Source organism: Athene noctua, chromosome 1, assembly GCF_965140245.1.
Source record: "Athene noctua chromosome 1, bAthNoc1.hap1.1, whole genome shotgun sequence".
NCBI classification, from domain to species: domain Eukaryota; kingdom Metazoa; phylum Chordata; class Aves; order Strigiformes; family Strigidae; genus Athene; species Athene noctua.
In genome coordinates, this window is record NC_134037.1 from 195866935 (window position 1) to 195881849 (window position 14915).

General features: G+C 52.8%; 1 protein-coding gene across 1 annotated transcript; it reads left to right on the forward strand.

Moving 5' to 3' along the window:
* Positions 1-8428: 8428 nt before the first annotated feature.
* Positions 8429-10725, forward strand: POU3F3 (POU class 3 homeobox 3). The gene has a single exon (XM_074930431.1). The coding sequence runs from the start codon at positions 8429-8431 to the stop codon at positions 9746-9748; it is 1320 nt and encodes a 439-aa protein (XP_074786532.1). The 3' UTR covers positions 9749-10725.
* Positions 10726-14915: the final 4190 nt, after the last annotated feature.

A 14915-nucleotide genomic window follows, 5' to 3' on the forward strand; every position in this document is an offset into this window, starting at 1 on the left:
GCATGTTTGTGTGCAATGCCAAAAAGAGCAGCCTTAAGGTTGACCTACTGCAATCTGCACTGAGCTCCTCAGACAATAGACAAGTTCAAATGTCAAAAAATCTAATAATAAAAAACAGAGCTGCCAAACTGCACGAACTGTTTTCTGGTGTATCACAATTATTCACCCTCTTATCCACTAAGAGACTGCCAGTCCTTATGCGCGTAAAAGAAAATCTATGTAATGCATATGGATCTTTTTTTTTTTTTTTTTTTTTTCACATGTGAAACGCTATTGAGATGGCAAGCACGCAAATCAGAATGATATCATGTCTAATAAAAGCGGGGCTAAGGTTTTCACAGTCTCTTTTAAAAGACTCCAACTTGTAAATCCCCTTTTTATGTCGCTACATGCACAATTATTCTTATAAATAAAAATCTACATGTTCAAGGAGCTGGACTGGAACTATATACCCCTCTGATTTTAACGTCGGTGGGAGCATTAGGTTTCCATCTTATGCAATGTGTCTACGTTGAGCTCAAGTCAACAGATAGATTGTTCCATTCATTTGGCAACTTTCATTACCGTCCGTGTGAGGTGAACCCTGAGCACGACACGTTGGGTAATATCAGAATTATGCAGCTGGGAAAGAAAGGACCCCTATTTTAGAAGCTATCTTGCTTTGCATGTGCAGTTCTGCATTATTGTTCTAATTTATTACAGAACCCGAAACGCTTTGTTATGCTCAAAACAATAAATAAGGTTCCGAATGAAGCCTTCAGAATAAAAGGTACGGAGAAATGATCCGCTTGCCTATTGTGTTTGTCGTTATTGTCAGCCTTTAAAAGTAATCTGCGTGTTTTCCTATTTTCTCCAGACTGGTTAGCGTAATATCCCTAGCGCAGCTATCGGCGTGGTCCTAAGAACTATGAACTACAGTATGGGTAAGCTTGGAAAACCCAGAGCAGATCCCATTAGCCAAGAACGCTACATATCTGGAAGGCAGTCAACTTCACGTTTTCAGCTGACTGCTGTATTATGCACGAATGTGTTTTACATATAGCAGACTGTATACGGAATATGTCTTTATGTTTAACATTTTAATTTGTAAATGCTAATTAGGCAGTTGGTCTCCACGGTTATATTAGTAGATACCTAATCATTTCCCACTATAAGTAAATGAATACTAAATACGGTAAACATTCACTTTCTTTTCCCTACCTCCGCGACAGCATCGCTTCTACATCCATTTTCCGAAGTCGTCCATTCGGACAAAATAGGCATTTATTCAAATAAGGGGGGGGGGGGGGGGGGAGGGTGAAAAAAATTGCTCTCTGTAGCCCTCTTACAATTAGGGTGCCACTGCAGGCACAGACCCGGCGATCCTGGCCGAACCGGACTTTGTCAAAGGCAGCCAGCAAAGTTAACTTTTACCGAATTAACTTGTTGCTGGCTTTAAGCGTCGGTTTTTCTTTTCACTTTGCGGTCCCCCGAAGCCTGCTGCTGCTGACTGATGCACGCATACAGCAGTGGAGGTGTGCCTCTAACTCTTGTTTTGTTTAAAATAGAAGGCAGGTTACACTTGGAGGGTTGGGGGAAGGCGGGAGGGGTGGGGGGGCGCGCAGATGAAAGCTGGGGTAAAATCCGCTCAGTCCCAAAGCCGGGATGCTGAACTTTGCTGGGCTCTCCCAACTCCAAAAGCCGCCCGCTTCAGAGCCGAGGGAAATGTGCACTAAACTACGGCAAATCTCGAGTAAGCGACCACGTTTCTGAGGAGAATTGCGCTCTGGAAATGTGTTTTACTAGTCTGGAATATTGCTAGTGCTTATTTCGCCAAATGCGGTAGGTGGAAAGTTTTGTTCATGTAAATATCTCAACCATTTTCCCGCACGGTCAATACACACAGACTTGACTCCGTTTTCCAAATGAAGACCCACGAACACTTTAAATGAAAAGTGTATGTTCTCGAAGGTCGTTTTCTCTCTTTGATTAATTTTCTGGGGTTTTTTTTTTTGTTGTTTTTTTTTTTTTTCTTTTTCTTTTTCCTTTGTGTGTGTGTGTCTGTGTCTGTGTGCCTGTGTTGGGTTTTTAGGCGGGGAGTTCATCTTGCCAGGATCTATCATATTTATGGGCTGTGTGATTTCCAGGGCTCCAATTGGTCTTTCCTTTATGGAGGCAAGGAATAAAACTTTCCCAGTCGCACGGAAACTGCTGGGGCTCCAGCGCAGGGGAACAAAGTGGCTTTAACACACCCCCCCCACTCCCGCTGGGGCAGCCGCTCTCTCCCCCCTCACCCTCCGGGGGGCTGCCTGGGACATGCCCCTTGCAGGTGCGTTAGGGGATGCTGCAGCCACGCGTGTGCGCCCGTGGCCACCGTCCTGCGGGGAGGGAGAAGCAGCCGTGTTTAGGCAGGAGTACCACAAAAAAACCTACATTTCACGCTCCTATCCCCTCTTGCAACCACTTTGGGAGGGAAAAGGAGAAAAGAAGCGGGCGCTTGAGGTTAAGGGGCTGAGACGACGCGTGTTTGGGAAGGGACAGAGAGCCGAGCCGCGTCGAACTAAGCTGTGGTCGCCGTCGATGTTGTTGTTTTAAGTTGAGGTTAACGTCCGCGAGTGTCCCGGACGGTGAGAACTTGTGCCGGGTGTGCGCCCGGCATGGGCAGGGCGGGAGGCGGGGGGAGCCCGACCCCTGCTCCGCGCCGGCTCTCGCAGGTAGAGAAGTCGGGGGCGGGGGGGGGGAGTGGCCAGCTTGGGGAGGGGGGGAATGGAAAACGGAAAAAAAAAAAAAAAAGCTGCCTTTCCAGGTTTAATACGACGATTAAATATTAAATGATGTAAAAAAAAAAAAAAAAAAAAAAAAAAAAAAAAGTTGTTTTATAGCGTCTCCAGAAGCTTAAGCGCCTTAATTGGACACACACACACACACACACACACCAAAAAAAAAAAGAACGAAAACGCTTGGCACCTCGGGTTACCCCGAAACGTGGTGCCCGTGCCTGTTTAATTAGCTGTTGTCACTCCCTCGCAGGCCTCGGGTCGGTTGGAGGCATCGCACCCACGGGGACACTTTTGGGGCGGCCTTTGAACCGTCGGCCTCCCCCCAGCAGCCGCCGCTCCCCCCCTCGCTCGGCTGCCGGCCCCCGGAATTTTAGGGCTGTCTCCCCGCGGCCGGGGTGCCTTGGCGGCGGGGATATGCCGGGGGGCAGAGGCCAGGGACCGGGGGAGACTGAGGCTGTGTGTGTCGTCCCCCCCCTCCCCACCCCCCCGGCGACGGGCGGGGACGGGACGGGCAAGCCGGGGAGGGGGGGTGGGGGGAGCTGAAGGGCGCCCCCTGGCGGGCGGCCGGCACCTGGCGGAGCGCGCCGAAAGTTGGTTTTGCTCAGCAAACCGTATCGTATAAAATTAACGACAGCAAATAAAATTAGCTTACATGTTTCAACCGTAAAAGTCCAAAACAAAATAAAGCTAGTTTTGGTGAAGCTAAGAAGCTCTGCTTTGGCCCCGTTCTTTCTGGCTTGAACTGGGGTCCTTTTATCTAAAGCCCAGTGCACAAACATATAGCTTAATGTGACTAGTGTTCTTCCTTTTATTTCTTTCTCTATGGCAACCAATATGTTCTGCTCAGAAATGTTCCCCCATCAAGGAAACAAATGATCTTGAGGGAGCAGCTCTATACGGCATCTGTTCCGATGGAGCACACAGAGTTAACCCCAGTCAAAAGAGACGCTGGGCACGTCAACAAGAAGTGGAAAATGAGCGATTCTTCTCCCCCCCAAATTGAAACCTATACCTCCCTAGTTTTACAAGCCATTTTATTGATTTGACTATCGACCGTTTCCAAAGAAGTAACTAATTCTAGGAAATTACAATGATCACCAGCTATTGTGTGTCCAAAAGAGCAGCAACGGAGGGGGGGGGGGGGGGGGGGCGGGGGGGGGAGGAGAAGAAAAAAATTATGCAAATAACACGGCAAAATTAAAATAAATGAAAGTCAAGTAATGGGATATTTAAGCCTCGGTAAAGTTTTCAGGAGCGGTATCTGGCCTACTAATTTCATCCTATTACATTATTTATCACATTATTTATCACACTGACCCAAACGCTATAAAAGAGTTTCAGATCATTAGCCTACACCTCTCAATTAGACGGGATTCGGGGAAAGGGGAGAGACAGGCAAGACTGTCAGGAGAGAGAAACAAAGTGAAATCTGGTCTGTAATCCTCCAGCCCCAACCTCCTTGGAGAATAAAATGAAGGGATGTCCTGGTTAGTTTTGATTGATTATACTCTTTCTGATGGACTTTCACTACAGAGCTCTAGATGTTGTGCTTAACCGTCTGTTCCCTAGTTACAATATTAACCCTCTACGTGCACCGCCGCTCCGCACCTTCCCCTGCCTCCCCCCCGCGCCCGTCCCTCCGCACCGGCGCTGCCAGCAGGTGCCCGGGTCACCCGCGACCCGGCCCCGGCCCCGGCCCCTCTCCCTCCCGCCGCACCGGCCGGGCCCCCTCCCCGCCCGCCGGGCCATCCCCCCCCCCCGCCCCCCCCCACCTCCGCTCCGAGAAGCAGCGTTTGAAAACAGCCCGCATCTCTGCCTTTCCTTTACAAACCTGTAATATTTTCGAGAGCTTTCCTTTTTCCTTCCCCCCCGCCCCCCCTCCCCAACCCTCCCCGAGTCCTGGTGTTACAATAATTAACAGTGCCCAGAAAAGTGAAGTAGTAACCAGAAAGACTTTCCAGCGCTGAAGAATTGCTTTGCTGCCTTGAGCTTTGGAATGAATCCATGCTTTTTATGTAATATTTCACTAAGGTGCTTTTTGTTGCTGGTGGGATTTTTTTTTTCCTCTCCCTTTCCTTTTTTTTTTTTTTTTTTTTTTCTTAAGCCTGTTTCCTTCCAGGCAGTTGCCATGGGTTTCGCTGTCTTGTCCTAAGCTTTTGAAAATATATATCCAGAAGACTTTAAAGAAAACAAAAGTAGATAAAAAAATGTAAAACACTTACCGATCATACTTCCAGCATTTAGAGATTTTTTTTTAATTTTTGATTTTAATAAGGTGACAGGGGGAAAAAAGCATGTTCTCAACTCCAGCGAAACGATCCATGTTAAGATTTTCCTTTGCACTGACTCCACTAAGCCCCGCTCTCCACTAGTCTATTATTTTCACCAAAATATATGAAAATTTATGCAAATGAAAATCAGCACTAACTGTTCTCCCCTTGTTATACTTTGGATTTTTTTCCAGACAAAACAATCACACTCTGCAAGGGAGGGGGTGGGAAGAGTTGGGGAACTAAGTTGGTTGTTTTGTTTTGTTTTGTTTTTTAAAAAATAAAAGACATTACTCCAGCTCGAGATTTATTTTTTGTTGTCGCTGTTATGAGGGTGTACTTTTTTTATTATTATTATTTTGGGGGGATTTCTTCCCCCCCTTCCTTTTTTATTAAGAAAGTAGATCTGTTTGCAGAGGCGCTATCACGTTTCATCAGGCCACCTGAGACGGCTTTTGAAAGCGTGTACTGTGAAATTCATAGCAGTAATTTAGACAAAATCCTCACTGTATATTAATGAAAGACGGCCCCATGGCACCGTTCCTATCCTCCCCATTCAGTGTAAACAAAACCACGAGACTCACTCGGTTTTTGAGCCTGATCCAAGCAAAATCGGCTGGAAAAGAAAACATGGGGTTCTGGCACTGACTATTCAAACGTCTGCACCTGGAGAGATCTCAGATTTATTCAATGAAATCTGTGTTGGATCTTTTATATATAAAAAAGAAACCTTTGGAGGACGCACGGGAACAAAATACATATATATATATAATCGTTATGTTTGGGGTTTAGTTACCAGTGCCCTTCAGATCCGCACGCTTCGCTTTAATGGTTTTTCTAAACCTACCTACCACGGTATTTTTTGCCGGGGGCTGGACGGAGCCCTGAACACCGGCTGCCGGGAGGCCGGCGGGGCTCGCTCCGCGGGCGCGGAGGGGCGCGGAGGGGCGCTGCGAGGTTCACCGCCTCCCGCGGCCAACTGATTGAGCGTGCGGAGTAGGGGAGCGAGGCGGGCAGGGCCAGGCCGGGGGGGGGGGGGAGGCAGACGGACACGCTCCCCACTTGGATGCCCACCCCGCGCGTGTTTTCCCCGCGCAGCTGGCCGTGGGGGGAAGCGTGTGTGGGGCGGTGTCCCGCGTGGGGCGGCGGCGGTCAGCAGCAGCGCCGTGCGCGTCCCCTGAATGTCCGAAGGGTGTTACTGCACCGGCGGTCCCCGAGGAGCGTTCAATTTGCCCTTGTTTTTGTTGCCACTTTCTCTTTTTCCGCGGTTCACTGAGGTTGCCTGTGCGCGGCGTTTCCGCTCGGTCGCATCTCTCCCCCTCGCTCCCCCTCACAACACACACCCCCCCCACACCCCCCTCCCCGCCGCCCCCCTTAACTCTTTCCGCTGGACGAGAAATAATACCGCGTTTCACGCCGCGGGGCCGGCTCCCCGCGAGAGACCGCGGCTCGCGGGGCAAGCCCGGCCGCCGCCTCCCCTTGCCGCCTCCCCCGCCGACGGGGCGGCCCTTGGCCGGGGCTGCCGGGCCGGCCTCCCGGCGTGACGGCTGCGGGGGGGCGGGCGGCCGGGGCCCGGGCGCACCCCGGGGTGCGGGGACGGACAAAGGGAGGAGGGGGCGGGCGGGGGGCGGGCGCCTCTGGGGCAGAGCGGCGGGGGGCGGGGGGGTGGTGTGCCGGGGCGGGCGCTGCCGGGCGGGGGGGGGGCGAGGGGGATGTGTGTGCGCGGCGGTGGCACCCCCCCAAACGCCCTCGCACCCCCGCCCGGCTTATTGTTGTTGTTATTATTGTTGTTGTTATTAATTATTACCGCTCGCCCCTGCCCGGGCGGCGGCGGGGAAGCGCCGAGGTGCGTGCGGCTGCCGGGCAGGAAGAGTTAAGCGGCGGAGGGAGGGAGGGAGGAGGGAGGGGAGAGGGAGGGAGGGGGGGGGGGCGACTTCCAGCTCCGACGCCACTTTGCCTAAATTAAAAAGCAGCCAATCGGAACGGCCGGAAGGGGGGCTGCGCGGCCGGCGGCGGGCTGTCCGTCACCGCGCCGGCAGCCAATCGGCGGGGGCGGCGGCGGCCGGCGTCCTCGCGGCGGGGCCGGGCGGTGGCGGCGCGGGCGGCGGCGGCGGCGGCGGGGAGACGGCGGGAGGGAGGGAGGGAGGGAGGGGAAGGGGAGGGAGGGAGGGCGCGGGCACGGCCCGGGAGAGGGAGGCGGGGAGAGGCGAGCGGCGGGACTCCGGCACCGCCAGTGCGCGCTGCCAGCCCGGCAGCCAACTTCCCCGCTGGAGTTAGTGTATAAAGGATACCATATATGCACACACACATACACACACCTCTCCACCAAGGCGCTCCTCCTCCGCCTCCTCCCTCGACCAACTGCTGGAATTAAAATAAAAAGCAAAACAAACACCAAAAAAAAAAAACCAAAAAACAAAAAAAACAACAAACCGAGCGAGAGAGCGAGCGAGCGGGAGAGGGAGAGAAACAATTCGCGAGGTAACGAGAAATTTCAACTTTTTAATATTTTTTTTTACTTTTTTTTTTTTTTTTCCAACCGCCTAAAGGAAAGGTAGAGAGAAAAAAATGTCTTATCCAGAGCGTGACTCTAGCAAGAAGGCTCCGACAGGACTCTTGTTTCAAAGGGGACAAAGTGCTCCAGCAACAGCACAACTTTGAGAAATGCATCATCACCACCATCACCACCATCATCATCACAGGAAGTTTTCTTAGGACACCAACAAAACTTGCAAATAAAAGAGCAAAAGGAGATCGAGGAGCCGAGGAGAGAGAGAAAGACAGACAGAGAGAGAGAAAAAAAGGAAAATATACCCACACACAAAGCCTTAAAGGAAGAAGAAAAGGAAAAGTTTCACTCTGAGAGGGGAAGGCTGAGAAGTGGAGATGTACTCCTAGGGGAGCGGAGGGGAGAAGGCACGGGGGCTTTTTGATCCCCCCCCCCCTTCTTTTTCGCTTTTTAGCCTTTGTTTGGTTTCCTCCCTGCGAGCAGCAAACTCGGGCGAGAAGGCGGCGGAGGAAAAATATACGTACAGCTAAATATTTCTCTTTTTTTTGGAAAAAAAAAAAAAAAAAAGCAAAGCAAAGCGATTAAAAAAAAAAAAAAAAGGTGAAGCGAGAGCCGGCGACTGCGAAGAGCGCGCCGCGGAGCGGAGGCAGGACGGCCGGCGGACGGGCGGAGGAGAGCGCGCCGCGGAGCGCTAGCAGGTGAACCCCGCGCCCCGGCGCCCCGGCGAGGCTGGGAAGGCGGCGGCGGCGGCGGCGGCGGCGCGGGCGGCGGCCCCGGCAGCGGCCCCGGCAGCGCCGGGCAAGGGCGCTCGCGGCGGGCGCCCGGCAGCCGGCGGCGGCGCGGCGGCGGCGGCGCGGCGGGGGAGGCGAGCGGCGGGCGGCGGGCGCGGGATGGCCGCGGCCACCTCTAACCCCTACCTCCCCGGCAACGGCATCCTGGCGGCCGGCTCCATCGTCCACGCGGACTCGGGCGGCGGCGGCGGCGGCGGCGGCGGCGGCATGCAGCCGGGCAGCGTGGCCGTCACCTCGGTGGCGGGCGGCTACCGCGGCGACCCGGCGGCCAAGATGGTCCAGAGCGACTTCATGCCGGGCGCCATGGCCGCCAGCAACGGCGGCCATATGCTGAGCCATGCCCACCAGTGGGTGACAGCCCTGCCCCACGCCGCCGCCGCCGCCGCCGCCGCCGCCGCCGCCGCCGCCGAAGCGGGCTCGCCCTGGTCCGGCAGCCCCGTGGGCATGACGGGCAGCCCCCAGCAGCCGCCGCCGCCGCCCGACGTCAAGGGCGGCGGCGGGCGCGACGACCTGCACTCGGGCGCGGCGCTGCACCACCGGCCGCCCCACCTGGGCCCCCCGCACCAGGGGCACCCGGCGGCCTGGGGGGCGGCGGCGGCCGCCCACCTGCCCTCCATGGCCGGCGGGCAGCAGCAGCAGCAGTCGCTCCTCTACTCGCAGCCCGGGGGCTTCACGGTGAACGGCATGCTGAGCCCCCCCCCCGGCGGGCAGAGCCTGGTGCACCCGGGGCTGGTGCGCGGCGAGACGCCGGAGCTGGGCGAGCACCCCGGGCACCACCACCACCACCACCACCAGCACCCCGGGCACCACCCGCCGCACCACGGCGGCGTCAACAGCCACGACCCGCACTCGGACGAGGACACGCCGACCTCCGACGACCTGGAGCAGTTCGCCAAGCAGTTCAAGCAGCGGCGGATTAAGCTGGGCTTCACCCAGGCCGACGTGGGGCTGGCGCTGGGCACCCTCTACGGCAACGTCTTCTCGCAGACCACCATCTGCCGCTTCGAGGCCCTGCAGCTCAGCTTCAAGAACATGTGCAAGCTGAAGCCTTTGTTGAACAAGTGGCTGGAGGAAGCCGACTCCTCCACGGGCAGCCCCACCAGCATCGACAAGATCGCCGCCCAGGGCAGGAAGAGGAAGAAGCGGACCTCCATCGAGGTGAGTGTCAAGGGGGCCTTGGAGAGCCACTTTCTGAAATGCCCCAAGCCCTCCGCCCAGGAGATTACGAACCTAGCGGACAGCCTGCAGCTGGAGAAGGAGGTGGTCAGGGTTTGGTTTTGCAATCGGAGGCAGAAAGAGAAACGGATGACCCCCCCGGGGATCCAGCAGCAGACCCCCGACGATGTCTACTCCCAGGTCGGCACCGTCAACTCCGACACGCCGCCCCCTCACCACGGACTGCAGACCAGCGTGCAGTGAGGGGCACCGCGGGCGGGCGGCCGGGCCGGGCCGGGCCGGGCCGGGGGGAGCGGGGGCAGCGCGGGCCGGGCCGGGCCGGGCACCGCCGCCGGCACCGGCACCGCCACCGGCACCGCCACCGGCACCGGCACCGCCGCGCACACCCGCACGCTCACACACACACCCGCACGCACTCACACACACACTCACACACACACACACACACACACGATCCAGGCTCGTTCAGACTGCTTGTGTTTATATATATATGGATAGATGCGCGCATCTATATATATATAAGATCGATACCGATAGGGAGCGGTGGAGAAGGTCGATCCGAGCGAGAGCGTTTAGACCGTGCTGGGAAAACGGGGTGGAGATGCGTAATGCACCAAAACTGCAGATGTGCTGGGGGGTTGGTTGTGGGGAGAGGGCTTGGGCGGGTGGGCTTGGGCTTTTTTTAATTATTATTATTATTATTATTTTCATTTTTCACTCTCCAAATTAGCCCCCTCTCGCAGCGAGGAACACCACTGATGTCTGCACCTCTCCTCTCCCCTCCTCCCCCCCCCCTCTCCGCACTCTCCCCCCTATCCCCAAAAGGGCTCTCTTCTATGAATCACGGAAACTTTTTTTTGTCCTTTCTCTCTCCCCCCCTTTTTTTTTTTTTTTTTTTTTTAATTTTTTTGAATGGGAGCAATCCAAAAAGGGAATCAGAAGCAAAATAATCTGGTTAATCAGAGGGTGCCTGCTGCATTCCAGCACCCTGTTTTTCTTGGCCAAACCGTAGAATTTTGGTGCAAGGCAGACATCCACTCTGAAAACATATGTATCTATATATCTATATATTCTGCAAAATGAAAGGGGCCACTTTTTCCAGGAAAAAAAAAAATATGCACACAGCACTAAAAACAAGCAGACTACATAGGGAAGCAAATACATATATATATATTTATCTATATATATAGGTATAGCTATAGAACAAAAATATGGAAATAAATGCCCGCACGCCGAAAAACTGACCCTGAGGAGAAAGGGGGGAGGGACAGACGCCGGGGGGAGGGTGGGAGAAGGAGAGGTTGTTGGTCCCTAAAGTTCGAGCTCTGTAGAAGGACTTTGCATGAATTAAGGGAACCAGCGAGAGAAAGGGAAATAATTTAGGGCTGTCAAAGTCCTGCTCCTGACGGCTGCCAATCATCATGGAAGAGTCATAAAAAAAAATCCACTGCTAATATTTTTTTTATTAATATTTTTATTTTTTATTTCTGGACTGATTCAGATAAAGGGATTTAGAAGGACTGAGCATCTGCAGCTGCACTTATCTGAACTTCTCCTCTCCTAAATCCGTTGCCAACTTTGATTGAATGGGTGCTGTGGATGTGATTATATAATACTGCCATTTCCAAGCAGTGTTTTTGGTAGGTTTTAATAAACAGACTTTTCAAAAAGACGGCAATATAGAATTGTTAGATCCGTTGTTGATCTAAAAAAAAAAAATTTGCTTTATATTTTCATTAAATGACTTCTTTTAATATTTTATTCAGAATACCTATGAACTGCTGCAAAACGGTAATTTATTTTTTCCCCAGATCTTGTATTACGTGTTTTTTTCAGACGAGCACAAATCAAAATGAAATGAAAATATGGACAGTTGTTAGGTAATAAGGGTATCTTTTGATGTGATAATTTGATTGTAATTTAATTTGAGTAGTGATTCCGTAAGAGCTGATTGAGAAAATAAATTTGTTAGAATGAAATAGTCTGTGTCTGATGCATAAACACTGTGTCGAAAAAAAAAAAAAAAAAAGAGAAAAAGAAAAAAAGTTCTCAAGGGCAATATTGCTGAAGTGAGAGAAATCCCGCGGGTGGGCCCTGCTGGCCCCACGCCCCCCGTGCCGCCCGGCAGTGCCCCCCCGCCGCCGGCTGCTCGGCGCCGGGGCGCACCCCGTGCCCATCCCTCCGCCGGGCGAATGCCCGTGGCCCCTTCCCCCCGCCCAGGGACCCTCTGTCGCGGGGAAGGAAGGGCGAGATTAGCGACCGCCAAAGGCCGCCTCCTCCCGGGAAGGGCTCGGGGTGTCGGTTGGGGTCGGTCGCACCCCGGTGCGGGCGGTGCCCGAGGCTGCCCGCGGGCCCGGCGCGGCCGCGCTCAGAGCAGGGATGTTGCCAGAAGTTCAGCCTTGTTTTCTCTCTTTTCGAACGGAAGCTTGGGGAGGGGGCGGGGGGATAAGCTGTAATTTATTTTGACGCATTTTATGTCTGTATAAATATCTGTATTTAATTTGTCTTTATAATTTAAGGAGAAGGTACTTTTTTTTTTTTTTTTTTTTTGTCTCCCCCCCTAAGGATGTATAGAATAATACTTTCAGCATCCTACGTGCTGTCCGCCTAGTTCACCATTTCTGTTGTTGCTGTTGCTGCTGTTGTTGTCGGTGGTGGTTTAGGGTTTTTCTACGGGGTGTGAAGTGGTGTAGCCTAGTTTCCTCCTCCACTCTGCCGTCGCGCTGCCATACCTTCTTTGCAAAGACACGCGTGTGTTAGTAACGTTGGAGATGCCAATAGATGCGCTAGCTAGCCTGTCATATTTCTCCGCTATAATTTATTGCAATATAAGGACAAGTGAATGACCGTTTCAACTCTCTTCATTTTGAAGCGGGGAGGTTGTGGGAACTAGAGAGCTGCACCTAACGCCTCCACCCGCCCCCTCTGATAGTCTGCCGGAGAATAATCTTTTCTTTTATAATCCATCTCGTCCGTGGCTCCTTCCTCACCTTCCTCTCCCTCCCCTCGTCAGCGCCCCCCCGCCTTACTTCTCTGCGTGCTCTTGAGGCAGGGGTTAAACCCCCAGAAAACTGCTGTAGGAACAACAAACATTTCTTTCTTTCAGATAGGCCTTGTGTCAGTCCATAAATCAAAACCAACCTGAGCCGTGCACCGGGATGCATTATTTTAACACCAGCTCGTAGTAAATATCACCGTCGGTTTGATTTGTGAAATTCGAAAGGCCCTACTGACACGGGGGGGAAGGGGGGGGGGGGGGAGGGAGGGAAGAGGGGGGGACAAAAAAACCCCAACAACAAAACAAACCCAAACCCAAACCCAAGCCAACAAAGGGAAAGAAAACCCGAAAGGGTAAAGGACGCTCTTTCTTTTGTTCCTTTTAGCAAAAGCTCCTGGCTAATTTTGCGGCTCGGGAGGGGAAAGGCCGGGCGCAGGAGGCGGGCGGGCAGGTTGGCAGCGCCGGCCTCCGCTCCGGCCGCCCGGTACCGTGCACACGTGAGGTGGGATCCCGTTTTTCACACACGAAGGGGAGCGGTTTATTTAGACACGGAGAAGGTCTGTTTAAATTTCGGAGCGGTATTTGGTTACCGGGTTTGGATGGCAACAAAGAGCTAACGTTAGGCTTCACACTGGTTTCGATGAAAAGGCAAGCTTTGCGGGTTGCTGCCTAAGAAAAGCCGGGGTTTAGGCTGGAGGAGTAACGTTTGGTCGGAGGGACTGGCAAAATGGGCCCGTTCCGTGGACTTGTTATACACAAAAAGTGAGGCCATGGGCGCCCCACCACCAACCCTCTCCGCCCCCCCCCCCCCCCCCCCCTCCCCCGCCCAGAGAAACTGAATCCTTTGAATGTATTTAGGAATTTCAGGGTTGTGAGTCTATGAGATAACAAGAGGTAGATAATAACTGAGAGGGTTTGCGCTAAGGGTTATATTGTTACACGTGTAAATAATGAAAATACTGTTATATATCACCAGATCTCTTAATGAATTTAGTAATTGTATTCATTTATAATATCAGTGTTCTGTGCTTGGTAACTGAGTCGGCATCATTTTCCTTACTCTTCCCACATCCCCCCCCCCCCCCCTTTTTTTTTTTTTTTTCTTTCCCTCCCTAAAGGAAAGCCAAATGTTTTACAAAGTTATGTTTGATCAGTCTGGGTAATCCCGAGATGTGATTATTTATAGTTTACATTTTCATATCCTGCGGTCCTCCACTACGCCCCAGTCTTCTCACTCACGTCCCATGCTTCCCCCGTCGAGTCTGTACACAATAAATCATGTTCAGGTGTATTTAAAATAGTCATCTCACTGCTGTTGATCTGCATATTTTCCGGAATTTAGCAAAGAGCTCTACCTTGGTTTAAAAACGCAGCGGTTCCTATCGGAAATTGATCTTCACAGAATCCTTATGCTTTAATGTAGTGACTCGTGTTTGCACATTATTGCTCATAACTTGTTTTGTACGAATGGTTTTCAATGGAACGTTTAGAGAATAATCGGTTCTGATATGAAATGCAGTATATACTATTGATAATTTTATCAATAAGTGTAATATTTTAAATAATTTTAACAATTAAATTTGTTTTTTTAAATTATATATTTGTAAAATATTTATCCTGTCGAAAGCAACAATATATTGTTGTATTTATTCGTTTATTTTTGTAATAAATGATCAACATCTTCAAGCTACAGCAAAATCGATACTTCTATATATTTATACAGGGATACCTTTTTGAGGCGAGAGACACTTGGTCCGATTTGCACGAGAGTGTAACGATTGTAACTGACAGGCTGCAGGACCAAACTGTAGGCGTGAGCTTCTTCGCCACATGTACTTTAGTTTGCTTAAGTTCCAGGGTAATTAATCAAACTCTAAAAGGGATGCAACAAGTCCCGGCCTCGGAGGCGGGTGTGGAGCGAGCGCTTTAGGACAGGGACGGATTTTGCTAAAACCAGGGATGATGGCGAGGAGCTTGGCCGCCTGTGGCGAGACGGGTGGATGGAGCGAGCGGAGGAGATGCAGGGAGGTGGTTACCCCACCGGTATTTTCAGTTGCAGTTCGGAATAATGGAGCGGGCGCAGCCTTCAATAGGCGGCGGGAGAGAGGGGAGAGGACGGCAGCGAGCGACCCCGCCGTATCAATGACACAGTAGTAGGGAGGTTTTTTGGCTGAGAGGCTTTGGCGTGACAAAAAGCTCAGGGGTGAAGGCCGAGCGGGGGAAGGCTCGCCGCCCATCCCGTCCTCCCCGACGCCAAACGAGCAGCCGGGGCCTCGGGGGCGCCCACGGGGCCGCGCCGTCGGGGCCGCGCCGGGAGCCGGCCCCCCGCCCCTCACTAACTCCCCCAAACCCCCCCCACACCCCCCCGGGGGCGGCCGCGGCGGGGCCTGGAGCGGGGAAAGGGGGTCGCCG

Excerpts from the sequence above, each read along its gene's own strand:
- POU3F3 (XM_074930431.1), top strand. The coding sequence starts at position 8,429 with ATGGCCGCGGCCACCTCTAACCCCTACCTCCCCGGCAACGGCATCCTG.